This window comes from Adiantum capillus-veneris, chromosome 8, assembly GCF_014529385.1.
Source record: "Adiantum capillus-veneris isolate H3 chromosome 8, ASM1452938v2, whole genome shotgun sequence".
Classification (NCBI taxonomy): Eukaryota; Viridiplantae; Streptophyta; class Polypodiopsida; order Polypodiales; family Pteridaceae; genus Adiantum; species Adiantum capillus-veneris.
In genome coordinates, this window is record NC_140938.1 from 1,094,859 (window position 1) to 1,115,222 (window position 20,364).

General features: G+C 43.6%; 1 protein-coding gene across 1 annotated transcript in view; it reads left to right on the forward strand.

The window, feature by feature from the left end:
• Positions 1 to 14,309, forward strand: part of LOC147451553 (uncharacterized) — a 40,717-nt gene extending 26,408 nt beyond the window's left edge. Inside the window, exons 8-9 of the mRNA XM_086517479.1 lie at positions 13,467 to 13,624; positions 13,788 to 14,309. Of these exons, the coding sequence (XP_086373605.1) occupies positions 13,467 to 13,624; positions 13,788 to 13,976 (347 nt within the window). The 3' untranslated portion in view covers positions 13,977 to 14,309. The remainder of the gene's footprint in view (positions 1 to 13,466; positions 13,625 to 13,787) is intronic.
• Positions 14,310 to 20,364: the final 6,055 nt, after the last annotated feature.

Below are 20,364 nucleotides of genomic sequence, written 5' to 3' on the forward strand. Positions count from 1 at the left end.
AGAGAGAGAGAGAGAGAGAGAGAGAGAGAGAGAGAGAGAGAGAGAGAGATTGTGGCCCTGCGCCCTTTTTTTAGCCAAAGGGGGTGCCTCCGTTTCGCTTCCGCTGATGCTGCACTTTGGAGGCTTTGGGTGTGGGAGGGTCGTGCCCTATCTCAGCTTTATTGGGACCCAGGTGAGTGGCATTGGCCTCACTCTAACCCCACCGGTGCACATGTATCATTCTTTGAGTACACAGTCAGAATTGGAAGATTCACATTGATGAGACAGCACCCATAGCAGCCCACTTGTATGCGTTTTTGGTTACATTCAGGTCTCTCCCATGCCTATCTACAACAGTTTTGGTCAGCCATCTGGGATTTACATGTGGCTCGTCGTATTTCTTTTTTCCTGTGGATGATTGCACATGCAGGACTTCCAGTTGGGACTTGGTTAGCTTCTATGGGTCATGATCCGTTATGTACTCGCTGTTCTTTGCGCCTACCTGAGTCACCTGCACACTGTCTTTGGTCATGCTCGTCTTCTCATGTAGTGTGGCTAGCAATTTGCTTTTTACTTAGCAGAGCTGGTGTTCAGCATGGATTTCTCACTTGGGGATCTGTCTCCTGGTTGATGCCGATGCCCGGACCGCATCTTTTCTACGAGGGCTCAAGACACAGATCCAGCTCTTATGCTTACCTCGACTGGTTACCGGCGAGGGACTTTGGCTATGTTACCACAGATTGCTTGGCAAGGGGATCCTCAGACACGTGATGAAATCTTCTCAGTCATCACTAGCATTGCACTCTGGAATGTTTGGAGAGCTCGTTGTCTTCACGTTCTCAGTGCGGCTCCACAACTCCTTCCGGATACCCTCACTGCCATTTGGCTGGACATCATTCACACCCTCATTTGGCAGTGGGATTCTTCCTCAGGTACATCTAGAGCAGCCGAGGCTTGTCGATTTGACTTCCTTCGGCGTTGGGCCCGATCTCCACTCTTCTTCACACTTACAGGTGGACAGATTACATGGCATTATGCTCCTCCCCAGTGGTTTCTCCTCCACTCATCATACAGACCACCATGAGATTGTTCTAGTCGAGTTGTCACTATAGTGGCTCTCAACCTTACATTCCGCTTGTACACCCCACGTGATAGGCTATTTTGGCATCCGCTGGGGATTATATTGTACTCAGTAATATACAGCCCTGATTTTTCCCCCAAAAAAAAAAAAAGAGAGAGAGAGAGAGAGAGAGGAGAGAGAGAGAGATTGTGGCCCTGTGCCCTTTTTTTAGCCAAAGGGGGTGCCTCCTTTTTTAAACGCTTTTTTTAATCAATGGTAATAAGTGGGCAGCCGGGCAAATTGAAAAATGGTGTGAACCTGTTCAAAACTGGGGTAAAACGTATGAGCTGAAAACCAATGCTTATACGGCACTCCCCAGGTGTCCCTAGATGCAATCTCATGCACAGATGCAACGCAAACATAGAGTCCTTGCGGGAAAGCATTTGCTTTCTTGGAAAGCATTCAAAAACATCTTACTTTTATTCCAAGATTCTCAGAACCCATCTTTATTTATGTGCTTGCAACTTTACGCGTAATTCTTACCCAGTTCGGATTTTCTTCTCAAAGCAACGGAGTATTACCTATGTGATGCTCCCATTATCCATCTTGTAATGCATCGGGAATACCTGTTGCTCAGTCTCTCCCACCGAACTTATGGTACAACTCCTTCCCGACGCTTAATGTCACCCATTATATAACACATGAGAGATGTCCATTCTTGATGGTTATCAGTTCTTGTAGATCACAGTTCCTAACTTACCAGTTCTCAAGTGCACAAATTAAATATTCTAACTTCATGAAATAGTCAATTTAGCAACAATGAGAGTGTAGCACTAGTGTGTGTGTTGTTGTTGTTGTATTCATGTGTTTTTTTTTGTGTTTTCCTTTTTGTTTGGTGGTTGTAGAGGACCACCTAGGATTTGATGGAGGTTTTGGGGATGGGAGGTTTGGCAGTTCGGGGATTTTAGCCTCGTCTCCAATTCCTCCCGTATGCTCTTTTTGGCAGGTTGCAGCCACCCGAAGCCGTGTCAATCAAGGCCAAGGATGGTTCAAGGCCTCTCTCTCCTGGATTTTGATGCAGGGTGGTTATACAGTGGTGATACTTATTCTGCTACGATGCGCCGTGCGGTTTGGAGAGCCAAAGTTTGAGATCGGAAATTCTTCGGCCTCTTAGTCGAAGTCTGGGTGGCCTATTTCTGCTTCAGCTCTATGCTACCTTCTTCCATTGCCTTCCCTGTTTCTAGCTTTTGATGTATTGCCCGTCTTTTGTAACTTTGTATCGTTGGTTAGTTTTTCCCCTTTGGTTTGCGATTGTTGAATATTCCAGAGGTTGTTTCAGTATATTTTTGTATGCCTACGGCTGATGTAATGCGTTCGGGCATGTAAGTTTGATTACATATTACAAACGGGCACTAAGCCCCCCTCCTTTTTTTTTTTTTTTTTTTTTTGAGAGAGAGAGAGAGAGAGAGAGAGAGAGAGAGAGAGAGAGAGAGAGAGATATGAAATGAAATGAAATGTTTTATTGACATCTTCAAAAGGCCAATATGACCTATGAAACTAAAAAGTTCAACGTGGTGAATCTGATACAATGTATGAGTACCAAAAAAAAAGGTAATGAAAAAAAAGGGGTACCATAGAGTCCTAAACTACTAGATGTGAACTAAGCAGCTAGCTGGAATTGTGTAGGATATGAGTAGGGGGGTGAAAGTATTGAATGAGGGCTAATACAACACAATGTGGGTGTGTGTGGGGATATAATGGTTAAGAGTTGATACAAAGGCTGATATAAAGGTTGGTACAAGATGAGCAGGGTGTGGAATCCTTGAAAGAGCTAATCACTGGAGATCCATCGTCGATCGCTGGCGGATCTCATCAATCTCCTCCATGATCAGTAGTCTGACCGGGCGTCGTGCATGTCGGGCCAAAGTGATCCGAATCCTCTGATGCAGCCTCCGTCGATGCTGTGCCGTAGTCGTGGGCATTTGTATCTCCTAGCTCGGTCGCTCGATCGATCAACGTACCTCTGGTGTGGGGAGAATGCTGTGGTAGCTGCTCCTCCGGCTGCCTAGTGTCCGCTCTAAAGAGGTCTGTGATTTGTCTCTGAGACTGGCTAGACTCTCTTCTCATCAGGCTCTCTCTGTGTCTGCGTAGCTCAAGCAAAAACAGTCCCAGACATCCCTGGTCCTCATACCCCATGACTCTAGAGAGTGATCCAAAGACCTCTCTAAACAGGCAGTGAAAGCGGCCTCGTATTTCATAGTAAACTAGGCAGTGGCATGTGTAGTGCAACTGTCTCAGGGTCCATGACACATAGGGGACATGTCTTGGGCTCTGCTGGTACTCCACTATATCTACCAGTCTAGACCCGAAGTTGGTGTGAAGATGTGCGTATCTCACCAATAGCACATTGTATCTCATGAGATAAGTGGGTGTCCATGTATCTGGGCCTCGCCACAAGACCATCCTCAGTAAGCTGGAGAAGATGCTCTCTATAGAAAGCCATCTTCGTGCCCAGCTCCTGTGCCAGCTGTATCCAAGTCCTCCTAGTATCTAGCTAAGTCAGGTCCTAGCGATGATCCTAGTGATCTCGGACTGTGTAAGAGTCAGAGAGGGTGCATCCAATGAGTATTGGAAGGGGGGCTATCTGTCCATCCTGAACCCATGTACCTGAAACCATGATGTCATCTCCCCATACCAGCATGCTGTATCTCCGTGCATAGCTAATTGTCGAGAGGACTCAAGTGCTAGGCGGGATTATTTATCTCTTGGGAGGTCCCATAAGTGGTGTATAAAGGAGACTGATCTGATGAGCGCCTCAACCACTAGTGGGGGGGCGGCTAGCTCTGCTCAAATAATGTTATGTGGTGTTGAAGCCTTGGCTCTAATAAGCCGCGAGATCATAGAGACCAGAGGCTTCTCCATGTCCACCCATCCATCAGTCCGACCTGACCTCCCATGATGGTCCAATGAAGGCCTCCATATCTGAACTCCACACACACACACACACACACAGAGAGAGAGAGAGAGAGAGAGAGAGAGAGAGAGAGAGAGAGAGAGAGAGAGAGAGAGAGAGAGAGAGAGAGAGAGAGAGAGAGAGAGAGAGAGAGAGAGAGAGAGAGAGAGAGAGAGAGAGAGAGAGAGAGAGAGAGAGAGATGAAATGAAATGATATATTAACGTCTTCAAAAGGCCAAAATGACCTATGAGACCATCAGATACAAAGTGGTGAATCTAATACAATGTCTGAGGTACAAGTACAAAAAGTACTGAAAGTAAAAAATGAAAACTGAAATGAAGTGTGAAATGTGAAAATGTAGAATAGGCCCTCAATGACAATCTGGGTGTCGTGCTAGAATGCCTCTGATCCTCTGCTGGAGTCTCCGTCTATGCAGTGTGCTCCTGTGTCTCGGTCGTGGTCGTCTCGATCTCCCGAGCTCAATCGCCCTGTCAATGAGGGTGCCTCTGGTATGAATGCGGGTACAACCCTTTGCTGGTGGTTGGTCTCTTGGCTCCCTCGATCCAAAGAAATCTGTGATCTGTCTGTGCGACTGTCGTACTCCATTTCTCCCCAACAGACTGTCTCTATGTCGGTGTAGCTCAAGTAGATATAAGCCAAGGCATCTCTGGTCCTGATACCTCATGATTCTATCTAGGGGTCCAAAACCCTCCCTGAATAAGCAATGGAAGCGCCCTCGTATCTCATAATACACAGTGCAGTGGCATATGTAGTGTAGCTTTGTCTCTGGCTCTCTACCGCATAGTTGACATATCCTAGACTCTGGTGGTATCCCTCTGAATCTACCCGTCTCAATCTCCAGCTGGTGTGAGGATGTGCAAATCTGACCAATAGCACATCGTAGACCATGAGATAAATGAGTGTCCATATAGTTCGGACGAGTCACAAACCCATCCCTTGAAAGTTGGAGAAGGTGCTCTTTGTAGAAAGCCATCTTCGTGCCCAACTCCTGTATCGGCTCTACCCATGTCCTCTTGGTGTCTAACTGTATAAGATCCTAATGAATGAGTCTAGTGATCTCCGTCCATGTGACTGGCAGGGAGGGTGCATCCAGGGAATACTGAAAGGGAGGCAGTCTATCCATGTTGAAACCATGCCTCTGAAACCATGAGGTCATCTGTGCATACCAACATGATGCATCTCCCTGCATCGCTAACTGTCTAGAGGACTCAAGAGCCAGTCTAGTATATCTGCCTCTATGTGTATCCCATAGACTCTGCATAAAGGACACTGATCTGGTAAGAGCCTCAATCTCTATAGGAGGGGCGGCTACCTCCGCTCGAATAATCGCATGTGATACAGAGGCCTTGGCTCTAATCATCCGAGATATCATAAATACCAAGGGTCTCTCCATGTTCCTCCAACTGTCATGATTCACAGATGGTCCCCAAACTTGGACCCCATAAAGCATAGCTGAAGCAACCAAAGTATCAAAGAGCCATAGTTTTGTTTGTGGTTCTTGAAACTGAACCTGCGAACACATCCTCTCTAGCCCTCCTAATGCGGCATAGGCTCTGGATAGTCTAGTCTCTGCTGCTCTCCTTAGGGTAAACCTCGGTCCCGTGAATACCACCCCCAGATATGTATATTCATCTGTGTACTCCACAGTGTCCTGGCCATATACGAGTGTAGGTGCCGATCTCTTGACCCACTGTGGTGTGGTGTTAAACACCATAACCTTGGTTTTACCAAGGTTCAGAGACAGTCCACTATCCTCTGCAAAGTTGTGCAATGCATCCAAATGTCTTTGCATGCCCTCTGGCGACTCTGACATTAACACAATATCATCAGCATATAATAATAAAGGGATCCATGTGCCTGCCAGCTGAGCGCCTCTGTCACCCTCTCTGTCAATGTAGTCAGAGACCTCATCTACATACATACCAAAAAGTGTAGGGGACAAAGGACACCCCTGTTTCACTCCAATAGTGGAATGAACAATGTCAGAAATCCCCTCAAGAGTGCGTACCTGGCCAGTCACTGAGCCGTATAAAGCCATGATCCCCCATATGATCTCTGTGGGTACTCCCAACTTCAGTAGCCTGTGCATCAATCTGGCCCTCGGCACTGTGTCAAATGCCTTGCGGAAGTCCACAAAGCAACAATACATCCGTCTCCCATGTGCCCGACCCTCTTCAATAATGGCTCTGAGTGTAAGAATATGGTCCAAAGTGGAGAAACCCCTCCTGAATCCAGCCTGCCCTGCTGCTCGTATGCCCTCACTTTCTGCCCATTTACTCAGTTGCTGTTCAAGAATGGATGCATACAACTGTGCCAATGTGTGCCCTATCATAATAGTACGGTAGTTCCCTGGTACCGTGGGGTCCCTTGCCTTGAAAAGAGGTACAATAGTAGATAATCTCCAGGACTCGGGTAGTCCCTCACACATGACACGGTTAAACAACCGCGAAAGAACCTCTGACAGTAAATCTCTAGCATGTATCAAGTGCTCTGCCACCAAACCATCATGATCATATGCTCTCCTAGTCCTCATCCTGTCAATGGCGTTCTTCACCATCTCAGTGGTAAAGAAGTTACTAGTGGCTGGACATGGCTCTAGAGGGTCTGGTAATGGTGGTTGCCCAGGTACTGTATATAATGATGCTGCATATTGACCCCAAATCTCGGGAGAGGTAATCACTGGAGGAGGTGAGTGCTCATGGAAGAGACGCCAGGCCTCACCGGAATCTCGGCTCAAAAAGAGCTGATACAAATCACGTTCCATCTGGGCTAAAAAGGCCCGCTTCTTTCGTCGCACTAAACGCCGAAGGGCAATCCGAGACTGTCTATATGTAATGAATCCAAGTATAAGCTTGCTCTTAATCTGAACTCTCATCTCTCTGCACTCCTCATCATACCAACTATTCTGAGGCATGTTCCCAAAACGTCTTCTCTGATTTGGTTGAGTGTGTGGGTATGCCTCTCCTGTTGCCCCATGCAAGATCTCCGTCAATAAAGTGGTGATCTCCTCCACTGTATATACAGGCTCGGCTGCCCCCATCGGTCTGTAAATCTCTTCCACATAAACTGAATCCGTCTCTGGTGTAAAAGTATACCGTGTGTGTGCAGTCCTCCGTGGTGTCTGAGAGACACTATACTGGAAAGAGACTGAAAAAGTCAGGAGAGCATGGTCCACTGCTACTCCAACAGGCCTAGGGCCCACACTGAGATCTTGAATATGAGAGATGAAGCTCGGTGAAGTCATGACATAGTCCACTGTACTGGCCCCATGTTTGTGTGGAAAGCATGTGAATCCCCCAGACGAAGGAAAAATCTCTAGACCATTAAGTATGGCCAGACCATGCGTAGTTGTCATCTCCATGAGATATCTCCCATACTGTGTGTGCTCTTTATCCTGTGAGTGTCTGTCAAGTCCCATCTCCGATATATCCATCTCTCTAAGCATCTCCTCCGAGGTATCATAAAATACCGTTTGGGAGTTGGCCGTCCTGGCATTAAAGTCTCCCAAGAGAATGATATCTCCATCTCTAGAGAACTCCCATATGTCATCATCAAGTATAGAGAAAGGGGATTGCCCTCTAGGTGAGGTATAGACTGATGTGCTAGGCGGAAAGTAACATATAGCAATGTATAAGAATCTGCTTGTCTCAGCTCTCAGTCTCACCCACATGTATCTCGCCTGGTCATCTCTCCGGACAATCTGTAATAGCGGTTGCAACTCTTCCTTGAATAAGACTGCTACCCCTCCTGAACCTCGACTTCCATGCTGGGATCTAGCGTCTGGCCGACAAGCGGTCTCCCATAAATAGCCAGTCACACTTGGCATCAACTGTCCAGATTTTTGATGTGTCTCCGAGTAAAAGACAATGTCTCTATCTCTGAATCTATCTTCAAAGGCACCCACATCCAGCCTATATGATCCATTACAATTCCATGCCGCCATCCGGAGTGTGGTCCCATATGTCTCGCACCGTCATGCTGTGCGTTTTTCCAAAACCACTACTTTCCCTCCTCTGTAAAAGGCAAATTTTCCCTTCTCCCTTGCTGCCTTGATATCTGGCATCAACTCTTGCATATGTGCTATTTGTGCTAAAGTAAGGTCATCCCCCATAAATATTCCAGTTTTCTTAAGTGCTGGTCTCTTCTTCAGGAATTCCTTCCTTGTTTCCAAAGTCGGGAAACGCAAAATAAGTGCTTTCTCTTTGACGTTTCCCTTCTCATCCACTCCCTTCTTTCCTACTCTCCAAGCACCTGTGTGCATAGGTTCCGGGATGCCCATGCGTTGCAAGAGTTCCTTTACTTCGTCTTCTACATTTTCGGTGTCTTTGATACCAGTAATACGCACATGGAGGGCTCTAGTCCTCCTCTTCTGTTCCTCCTCAATGGTCATATTGATGATGGTAGAAGTCTGTGCGGCTTCTGGCATCCGGGCCTTTCCTTTCTTTGCACCTTCAATCCATTTTTCTGCTTCGTCAACTTTATCCTGTGTTTTAGAAAGGCGCTGCGCCCATGAGGAAGCCTCTTTCGAGTTTAGTTCTTCCCCTTCGCGCAGAGTTTTCACCTGCTCCTTAATATCTTCGAGCTCCTTTAACATCGAGGGCTGATTTCCCCCTTCCGTTTTGGGCATAATTTTGCACGCTGCAAGTTCCCCTTTAAGCTCTTCAATCACTGCATCTTTTTCCTTCATGCACTTTTCCACATTGGTTTTCCAAGATTCAAAGCTTGCAATTGCCTCATCCAACTTTTTCTTCATAATACATTCCATTACATTGAGAGAGAGAGAGAGAGAGAGAGAGAGAGAGAGAGAGAGAGAGAGAGAGAGAGAGAGAGAGAGAGAGAGAGAGAGAGAGAGAGAGAGAGAGAGAGAGAGAGAGAGAGAGAGAAATGAAATGTTATATTAACGTCTTCAAAAGGCCAAAGTGACCTATGAGACCAGAAAGTTACAATGCGGTGTATCTGATACAAAGTCAGATTAACAAAATAAATTAAACTAGGATAACAGAATATAAATACTGCGGAATCCTAAACTAAGCTGATAGGTGTGAAAGGTGAAAGGCATGAAATGTGTGAACTAAGCAGTACAATGTGTAGACAATATGGGAGGGAAGTAGAGATCCATCTTCATAGAGATCCATCTTCATCTGCACTCTGGACGACGAAAAAGTATGGTTCGAATCCTTTGCTGTAGCCTCCTTCGAAACTGTGTAGCTCCTCTTCTCCATCGAAGTCGTCTAGATCTCCCTAGCTCCAATGCTTGGTCTGTGAGAATGCCAGCAGTGCGGGCAGACCTCTCCACTGTTGGCTGCTCCTCTGTCTGTTCTTTTGGGTGTACAATATCTAGTGTAAAGAAATCTGTGATTTGTCTCTGGGGCTGTCTCTCTTCAGCTCTCCTCAGTAAAGTTTCTCTATGCCTGTGTAACTCAAGTAGATATAGCCCAAGACATCTCTGATCCTCATAACTCATGACCCTAGATAGAGGCCCAAAACCTTCTCTGAATAGACAATGAAAACGGCCTCGTATGTCATAATACACTCTGCAATGACATATGTAATGTACCTCTGTCTCTGGCTCTAGATGGCATAAGCGGCATATCCTGCTATCTGCTGGTGTCCCTCTGAATCTGCCAGTCTCAATCTCGAGCTGATGTGAGGACGTGCGTATTTGGCCAATGGCACAACGCAAACCATGAGAAAGATGCGTGTCCATATAGCTAGGTCGAATCACAAACCCATCCCCCGTGAAGTGGAGAAGATGCTCTCTATAGAAAGCCATCTTTGTGCCCAACTCTTGTATCGGCTCTATCCACGTCCTCCTCGTGTCCAGCTGGATCAGATCCTGACGAATGAGTCTATTAATCTCTACCCGCGTCAGAGACCTCAAGGGTGCCTATAGAGAGTATTGAAAAGGAGGCAATCTGTCCATGGTGAAACCATGTGTCTGAAACCATGATGCCATCTGTGCATACCAGCATGATGTATCCCCATTAAGAGCTAATTGTCTGGAAGACTCTAGAGCCACCCTGGCAAATCTGTCTCCGGTAGTATCCCACAAACTGTGTACCAAGGAGATTGATCTAGTAAGCGCCTCAATCTCCATAGGGGGGGCAGCTAATTCCGCTCGAATGATATCATGCGGTACGGAAGCCTTGGCTCTAATCAGCCGAGAGATCATAGATACCAGGGGCTTCTCCATACGCCTCCACCCATCCTGGCCTACAGAAGGTCCCCAAACTTGCACCCCATATAACATAGTAGAGGCAACCAAAGTATCAAAGAGCCATAACTTTGTCCTAGGTTCTTGGAATTGACCCTGTGAACACATCCTCTCCATTCCTCCCAGAGCCGCACCAGCTCTAGTTAGTCTAGTCTCTGTTGCTTTTCTCAAAGAAAATCTCGGCCCAGTAAAGACTACCCCCAGGTAAGTGTATGCATCTGTATACTCCACAATCTCCTGACCATATTTGAAAGTAGGTACTGATCTCCTGACCCATTGTGGTGTGGTGTTAAACACCATAACCTTGGTTTTACCTAGGTTTACACACAATCCACTATCCTCTGCAAAACTGCGTAGTGCATCCAAATGTCGTTGCATACCTTCTAGTGAGTCAGATATCAGCACAATATCATCAGCATATAGCAACAATGGGATCCACGTCCTTGCCAGCTGGGCACCCCGGTCACCCTCTCTGTCAATGTAATCAGACACCTCATCGACATACATACCAAATAGAGTAGGAGACAATGGGCAGCCCTGTTTCACTCCAATAGTAGAGTGAACTAAATCAGAAACCCCTTCCGAAGTGCGTACATGTCCCATCACTGATCTGTACGAAGCCATAATCCCCCAAATTACCTCTATGGGCACCCCCATCTCGTGTAGTCTGCGCATCGATCGAGGTCTTGGTACCATGTCACATGCTTTGCGAAAATCCACAAAGCTACAATAGATCCGTCTCCCATGTGCTCTGCCCTCCTCAATGATGGCCCTGAGTGTCAGAATATGATCGAGTGGAGAAACCCCTCCTGAAGCCGGCCTGACCCTTTGCTCGTACACCCTCGCCCTCTGCCCAATTACTCTAGTGTTGCTCCAAGATAGATGCATACAACCGTACCAATGTGTGTCCGACCATAATAGTGCGGTAGTTCCCAGGCTCTGTAGGGTCACCAGCCTTGAGGATGGGCACAATATTAGACAACCTCCAAGTCTCGGGTAATCCCTCACACATGGCACGATTGAACAACACTGGGAGAACCTCCATCAGCATATCCCTGGCATGTATAAAGTGCTCCGCTACTAGACCGTCATGATCATATGCCTTCCTGGTCCTCATCCTGTCGATTGCCCTTTGTACCATCTCAGATGTAAAGAAAGTGCTCGTAGTTGGGCAAGGCTTGGAAGGGTTTGGAAGGGGTTCCTGTCCAGGAACCGTATATAATGATGTCGCATATTGGCCCCACACATCAGGTGAAGTAATCACTGGGGGAGGGGAGTGCTCATGGAAGAGTCGCCATGCCTCTCCTGAGTCCCTACTCAAGAACATATGATGTAAGTCTCGCTCCATCTGAGCTAGGTAAGCTCGCTTCTTCCGTCGCACAAGGCGTCGGAAAGCAATCCGAGACCGTCTGTAAGTGATGACTCCTAAAAGAAGATCCCTCTGAAGCTGGGCTCTCATCTCTCTGCACTCCTCATCATACCAACTATTCTGGGGCATGCTCCCAGAATGTCGTCTCTTGCCCGGCTGAGTGTGTGGGTATGCCACTGATGCAGCCCCATATAGTGTCTCAGTCAGTAGAGTGGTGCACTCCTCCACTGAGAGGCGTGTACCATTTGTGCCAGCTGTGCCTTCCAATAGACGACCCCAGATCTCCTCTGTATAAACGAAATCAGTCTCTGGTGTAAATGTATAGCGGGTGTGTGACCTACCTCCTGATGTCTGGGTTGTACTGTATTGAAATTTAACAGACAGTGTCAAGAGAGCATGATCTACTGCTATGCCCATTGGCTTGGCTCCCATTGTGAAATCTTGAATGCAGGGGACAAAGCTCGGTTGTGTCATAACATAATCCACGGTTCTGGCCCCATGTCTGGTTGGAAAGCATGTGAAACCGGCTGCTCCAGGAAATCGCTGTAAACCATTAAGTATGGCTAATCCATGTGTAGTCGTCATTTCCATGAGGTATCTTCCATACTCCGTCTGCTCTCTATCATTTGAGCATCTGTCAAGCCCCAACTCACCCACATCCAGCTCTCTAAGCATCTCATGTGAAGTGTCGTAGAAGACTGTCTGCGAGTTGCCCGTTCGGGCATTGAAGTCCCCTAGGAGAATGATATCGCCATCCCTAGAAAACTCCCATATGTCATCATCTAGAATAGAGAAAGGCGACTGTTCTCTGGATGCAGCATACACTGATGTACTGGGAGGAAAGTAACATATGGCAATATATAGGAATCGACCTGTGTCAGCTCTCAGTCTCACCCACATATATCTAGCATGATCATCTCTTCGTATACTATGCAGTAATGGCTGTAGTTCCTCTCTGAATAGCACTGCTACTCCTCCTGAACCTCTACTCCCATGCTCAGATCTCGCATTTGTCCTGTGAGCTGTCTCCCATCTGTATCCCACCACATGTGGCATCACCTGTCCAGGGGCTTGATGAGTCTCTGAGAAGAATACAATATCCTTGTCTTTGAAACTGTCCTCAAATGCACCCACGTCCAACCTCATAGACCCATTACAATTCCAATTAGCCATCTTCAGTGCGGTCCCATAGGTCTCGCACCGTCATGCAGTGCGCCGCTCTAAAATCACCACCGTCCATCTCTGTAGAAGGCTATCTTTCCCTTCTCCCTTGCCGCTGTAATCTCTGGCATTACCTTTCTCATATGTGCGAGCTGTGAGAGAGTCAGGTCATCACCGAGGAAAATACCTGTCTTTTTGAGAGTAGGCCTCTTCCTCAAGAATTCCTTCTCTTCCAACGAGGGGAAGCGTAGTATGAGAGCTCTCCCCTTTGAAGACTCTCCCGTGCCATCACTTTTCTTACCTACCCTCCATGCCTTTGTGTGCAAAGGCTTCTCCATCCCCATCATGGATGTAAGGCTTGTGACCGCTTGAGACCAGTCACTCTCACATGCAGTGCTCGCATCCGCCTTCTTTGTTCCTCTTCGAGTGTCATGTTGATAAGCGTCGGTGTACAAGGAGTTTCTTGACCTTTCCCTTTCTTGGCGACCTCAATCCATTTTTCGGCCTCGTCCGCCTTTTCTGTGTCCTTGTTATCATCTCCGCCCATGAAGATGTCTTTGCCACACTCAGTTTCTCTTCCTCTGTGATCATCCTTACCTGTTCCTTGATTTCATCTATTACAGAGAGAGAGAGAGAGAGAGAGAGAGAGAGAGAGAGAGAGAGAGAGAGAGAGAGAGAGAGAAATCAAAGGAAGAGTGATTACCACAGGTGAGTCACCGAGCTTATCAACTCCATTGGACATAAATTCAGTAATGGATAGAATGCCCCCACAAGGGGCTGCAACTCCTACATCTGGTTCCCATATGGGAGGCTCGCTCATTATAGCGGCTAAATGTCGCACCAGCTTCAACAGAATATTACAATTTGTAAGTGATAAGACTTTTCTCGAAGATGGTGGTTTGTTGGCAAGTGTGTGATAATTTAGTAAAAACTTTGTTGCGATTAACAGATTTTAATATGACTTGGGCAGGAGAGTAGATGACCTCGCATTCTCTTTAATAAGTGCTTACTGACTCATTGCAATTGCAGGTTGCTGAAACAAATACAGCTGTAGATGCTTTGTCAAAAGCACTTCATGTATTTACGGCTGCTGAATCTGCATCAACATGTACAGAAGAGGGCATGGCTGCTTTGAAAAACGTTTTGGATTTTAGCTTTCATGATGTGGATAGTTTTGTTCGGCTTGTGCGAATAGCTTTGGAGGCAATGGGGCTTTAAACATCAGCTCATTAGTGGTTGTGCATACAAATTTGTTAAAGAGGTTATGTGTGGGTGTCTTACCCTTGGCCATCAACCTGTGTGGTTGGCACATGCTGTTAGAGAATGCCGCTGCAGGTTGGAGGTATTGTAGCATATGTACAATGAATGCAAAGCTGTAAAAAATGGTCTTTTAAAGAGAGGGTATTTTGGCAAGTTCCTCCTATTCCTCCACCAGAGTTGCATAACCTTGTTGTGCTTCTTGCCTCAGTAACTTCTTTTTTGTTCGTCTGTGATACTGGAGATTTCCTCGACATGTTTATTAACAGATTAATATGCTCTTGCGAAGGTTCATATGTCCTTGCAAGAGTGGAGCGAGAGACAAGTGTTACTCTTTTCTTTGTAGCCTGTTGTGACTCCTTGATTGGGCAATAAGACATTGGCAGCCAGTCTAGCTATAGCTAAACCTGCTCTCTAAAATGGCTTCAGTAGCAGGCAGAGTTGTTCTTGAAGTTGGGCGGTGTTATAAAAGCCAAGGGGAAAAAATGGAAAAAAAGAAGTTGGGATGCAAGATGCCTAGTCCTGCCATGCTATTCAAAACAATAGCTTAAGTAGATTAGCAGCCACAAAAACAAGGCTTGAACTATTCAAGGGCAATCCCACCTTTAAGATGTACTTGTTATTGGGCCTATTCTAGTTCTCACCTGTTCCAATGGAAGGGGCATGGATGTTTAGTGAACTCTTTGGCCAAGGGGAACAATGCTTTGGTTCTTTTGCATAGGCTATCATGTCTCTTAAAGAGAAAAAAGGAAAGGAGACTGTTTGTAACCGCAGGTACAAACACCATCTTCGTAAAACGAAGCTTGAAGCTTCAAGGTTTAAGAGATGCACGTAGGAAGTCTTCCAAATTGGTTATCATCTTTTGTGTCCCCTAATGTATCTATACTCTCTATTTATTTACTTAAGCTGGTATCTTGGGACCAGTAGAGAGCAATTTTACACACAAGATCACTCATGTCCTCACATGGAACTCTTCGAAAATAGTAAAGCTTTGCTGCCTTTGTCATACTAGTGCAACCGTTTTCTATGGTTCTGTTGTTTCGTTTCTTTTTTGGTACATGTCATTCATCTAGGTGGATGTGAACTTTTGTTACCTTGTAAGTGGTGGTCTTTTGTCTTAATTGAGTTTGGCATGTGTAAATTTAAACTCGTGATTTCTTGAAGATAAATGGAGGTTTATGAACATGTATTTAAGATTCATGTGAGATGCTTTGTGTACTTGGTGGTGTATTTAGTTCTGCGAGAGGGGCTGTGTCCTGTACACACACACACACACACACACACACACACACACAGGGAACTTACAAAATTTGGCTTTGTTAGCATTCATTGGTTCCCACTCAATCTCTCATCTTCTTCATCCGTATCAACCATGGGTGAAATTGTTGGCCAAGGCCTTTTCTATAGCTCTTTCATTGAGCGTATGTTGATGATGGTGAGCCTTTGGTTGATCTTATTTGGCAGAGCATCTAAAGTGGGACATTCTTATGTTATTGATGTTGTCGTGAGCCTTGATGCTTATGATGTTAATCTCGTGTCCAAAACTTTTGCTAAAGTGGCACCTCTTCTCATGTAGATTCAAATCCTATCCTTGCTTCATGTCCTTTCCCATTGAAGTAGTACTTGACATGGGAAAAAAGAAAGTAACTACACCTCATATAGCTTACTCAAGAGAACACAAATTTGTTAAAACCTCTCTCTCTCTCTCTCTCTCTCTCTCTCTCACACACACACACACACACACACACACACACACACACACACACACACACACATTATTGTTATTCTACTCATGCATACATTATTGAGTGTTTCAACAATCATAATAGTGCCAAAATTCTCTTTTCTTCTTTCAAATATTTGGATTGTTTATTTCAAAACACCATCATTTCTTAGTGTTAATTATTAGTACATTGCATATACACTACAATCAAGTCTATCAGCTTGCTCACTCCATGCGTGCATGTGTTTTTGTTTCTTTGTTTTTTTTAATAGTTTACTTTAACACAGAAGAACACCATGTTCAAAAGACAGCTCGCTTCACACTCAGTACTTAGTTTAAATAATCTTAAAAAGCTTCAAATGTTTGATAAGTACTATGCGTGTCTCTTTTTCCAAGCACCATAATTATTGAGGTAGTTGGTCTACTCCATATGTGTGTATTGTTGTATTAAGACAATACTTATGCACAAAAGAATACATTGTTCAAAGCACAAGTGTCTCTAAACATTAAGAAAGTGGTTTGCACAAAATGATTTTGCATTCGACTTACTTTTGTAAAATATGATCAAAATGCAATTACATTCTAGTTATCATATACATCAAGAAAGTTTATGAGGATGAAGTAAGCCTTCATCTCCTAGGCGGTAGACTACAACACAACTCAACATCTTTAAGCAAAGATAGAATTTTCACCTACATCCATATGGACCAGACAAAAGATTTTGTTAAGACTTGTCTATATATATTAAGTGTCAAAGAACTTATCAGAGATGGTTATCTTGTCATACTAAAAAATTGTCAGTTAAGCTACAATTCTATATGTGCAAATAAATTTTAAGTAAAAAAGTGATCCCATTTTTAAGCTTAGAAAACCATCCATCATAGTCATTTTTAGTTTCCAACTATGTCACTTTCTACTTCTAAAAAGTAATGCAAAGTACTCTGAGCATTTAAGGATTCACACCACGCCAAATTCACTTATCAGAATCAGATTACAATAGCCAAATGGGAAAAATTTTCAAGTCAATAAAACACATTACTTGAAGTAAAGCATCGTAAGTAGAAAGAAATCATTTTTAGCTAGTAAACTAGTACCTAACCTTTCAGTAAAAAACATTGATATGGTGTTCCAAGCCCAATACTAAAACCCATCGTAATCCAAATACTACAAATTTTGTTATATAAAAAAGGAATCAATTCTTTCTAGTAAATAAGAAAGAGAGGATTGACCCAAGCCAAACACGTTAAGTCAGCAGGCTAGTACTCCTGCTAGTAGCAAATCCAGGTATAATTAATTAAGCTTGTCAAAAGAGCATAAGAAATGATCTTAATTCTAGAGGCCATTCATAGGTAGAAAATCATTATCATTGAAGTGAGCTTTGGCAAAGCAATGTCAGTATAGTATATGTAAAATTAGAGTGAAAAAGTCAACCCAACCATACTTTTTTAAGCCAAGCAGATATCTCAAAGGGAAAATTCCTTCAATACTCCAAGTTTATATCATAGAAAAGAATCCTAAGTGAAGAATGAAACAAAAAATAGCAAAAATGAGAGAGACATCCTCATCAAAATTCCCGGTGCACAAGGGGGAGTATAACCCACATCTCAAAGTCTACAGAATAAAGTGTTTGCATTGCAGTCTTGATCACTCTCTTAATCTTTGTAATCCCTCATACTCTCTCTCTCTCTCTCTCTCTCTCTCTCTCTCTCTCTCTCTCTCTCTCTCTCTCTCTCTCTCTCTCTCTCTCTCTCAAGCAAGCCAAAAAGACTAAATAACCCAAGGCTAAGTGAGGGACAAAAAACCCTCTCCTTTATAGCAGCAGCTGGAGGTATCCATGTGCACAAAATTTCATTTGTGAAGGAATCCTTATCATGATCCGCCATCCAAAGTTTAGCAAAGACAACACCAATCCTTGAAATGTGTTGAGGCGAGTCATAAACCAAGAGAGATGATACCGATCATCCTTATGCATGTCTAGTGGTCACAAAAATTCATGAATGCCAAACAACATGCTCAAAGTGAACTGAAGGTTATCCATATGTAGTGTTAAGCGGAGGGGGTGCACACATTCTTTAAAGTGTGTGTGTGTGTGTGTGTGTGTGTGTGTGTGTGTGTGTGTGTGTGTGTGTGTGAGAGAGAGAGAGAGAGAGAGAGAGAGAGAGAGAGAGAGAGAGAGAGAGAGAGAGAGAGAGTTTTGAAAACAACCAGGTTTTGCATGATGTACACAACCTAATAAAGGTAGGGCAAGAACTCAAAGCAGCACATGAAGAGTACCTACAATCATAGGAGTAGGGCATCAATTATTGGTGGGAAGAGAGGGAGGTACCACAAGCACAACACGCAATGCAGGATGCCAGGAAGTGAGACAGAGGTAAGAGACCCAGAGTCAGCCCACGCAACCAGAAAAGATAAAAATTACCACCACTATATTCCCAAGTGAAAATCAGGAGGTAGGAGAGAGTTGAATGAGACCAAATCACCAAGCTTCTAACCTTCAACAAATTAAGGGCACATGCACCCGATCTAATAATTTTTAAGAAAAGCAAAAATATCATAGACAAAATCATGTTAGAGTTATGGAACAAACCATCAAAGAGATGAAAAGCATGAAGCTTAGAGACATCAACATTTGAAGAAAACTAAAAAAAATCAAATCTATTAAAAGTGGGCATCAATAGCCCATTTGGCATGGAGGTATATATGAAGTAACTTTGTAGCTAGAATAGAAGATAGAGGAAATCCAAAAAGGGGGCACATCAAGTAAGTCAAGTATGTGTATGCGTCAAACCAATCGAAAGTCTTTAATAACTTAACATTTAATCTGATCAGTCTTCAATGCTCTCAACAATGTTCAGTGTTCTCAGTTACTCGATCAAAGGTAACTTGGGAGAATTTGGGTGTGTTTGAAATAAAAATCCCATCAATTTGAACCATATTTTGACACACTTCAGTATTGTTGAAGAACTTAAGACAATTCATATAATTATGATGTTGTATTATATTGCACAATTTCAATGGTTACACAATAAAGTTCGAGGATAAGCGAAGAACTTTTGCTAGATGAAAGTGGGGACCTTTACTTGACAAAAACCATCATTACAATTAATTAGTACTAACTTGTACATAATGGGTGATAGGTATCCAAGTAGCCCCCATTTCTTGTTATTGTTGTCACACCCAAGAAATCCCTCTCATCATTCCATTTTATATTATACAATGTTTTTTTTTGCTTGCCTATGCAAGTAGGGCCTGATAGTGTCTTTGAAAATCCTAAGAGGTTTACTGGGCTTAACAACAGGATCCTTGATTAATACTATTGGTTTTGACTTAATTTGCCTATTTTCTGCAGCTTTAATCTTGTCATGAATAATCTGCAGCTTACAAGGGTCTCGAGTAACAATCATCCGAGCAGTTTGTATGAATTCCTGCTAACATCAGAGGTAGAGATAATTTAGCTACAAGAGAGCTTCTACATCTAGGCTATAGCTAGTGAGTGTGTATATTAAGTTGTGGTGAGCTATAGTCTCTCGTGCTAGAAGTTTTTTTATTATCAACCATATGTTTCTATTCTAAAGTTATTTTATTATAACTGTTTCGGCAATATTTCAACTATACTTTAACACTAGTATGGTTCCACAACCGGGCATTACAGTGTCCTTTTTGGATCATTTTGTAGAAAATACCAAGGCAAAATCATAATGAGTTTCTACCAACTTACATAGTGTGGACTTGCCACATGGGTATACTACATAAGAAAAACATTACAAAGTTGTTTTGGAATTCCTATTTAACTAAAAACAAGGGTTCCTTAATACAATGTCTGCAAAAATATGTGTGGATTTTAGTATGTGGTGCATAAATCATATTTAAAAAAAATTGTAGGCTCCAAATTACATGAATATGTGGTGTTTGTAAGTCTATAGAGTGGCTCATAAAGTATTGTGACAAACAAAATTTAGTTGACCTAGGAAGAAAATCATTCAATATGACTGGGTAGCACAAGAATAGCCAAAAAACAGGGGACATTGATGTGTCCATTTAAATTGTAATTTTTTTCTATATATCAAAAATAGATTTTTCTTGCATATTTAAGTTTTGTCCATTGGTAGCTTTCCCAAAAAAATCCATTTGACATTGTTTGACTCATAGAAGTGACCTACGATTTTTTCCAAGTTTTAGGGCATTATAATGTCCACGTGACATTTCAGTGTCTAGGTACCAAATTAATGTTAACAATGCTTCAATACATAGCTACATCCCATATTGGAGTTCTTGAGAATTATTTGGGCTTCTACCTGATACTAGTATGTTATTTATGTCAACCTGGTGTAAGTGGATATGTAGTTTCCGCAATGGAATGACCCTCTATACCATTGTTCGTGACAAATTTCAGTTTTCTTGTGCACTTTGTTCTTCTAGTGGTGTTTACCCGAAGTTTTGCACTTTATTGGTTTCTATTTACAACAGTGTTTTGTGTTTGGAAAAAAATTGGCAACATTATGGCCATATCTCAATAGTGTTTTGTGTTTGGAAAAATTTCAGTAGCATTTTGACTATATTTTGATGATTTGCCAAAAAAACTATCATGTATACTCTAATCGGAGACCTCACGTGAGAATTTTGATC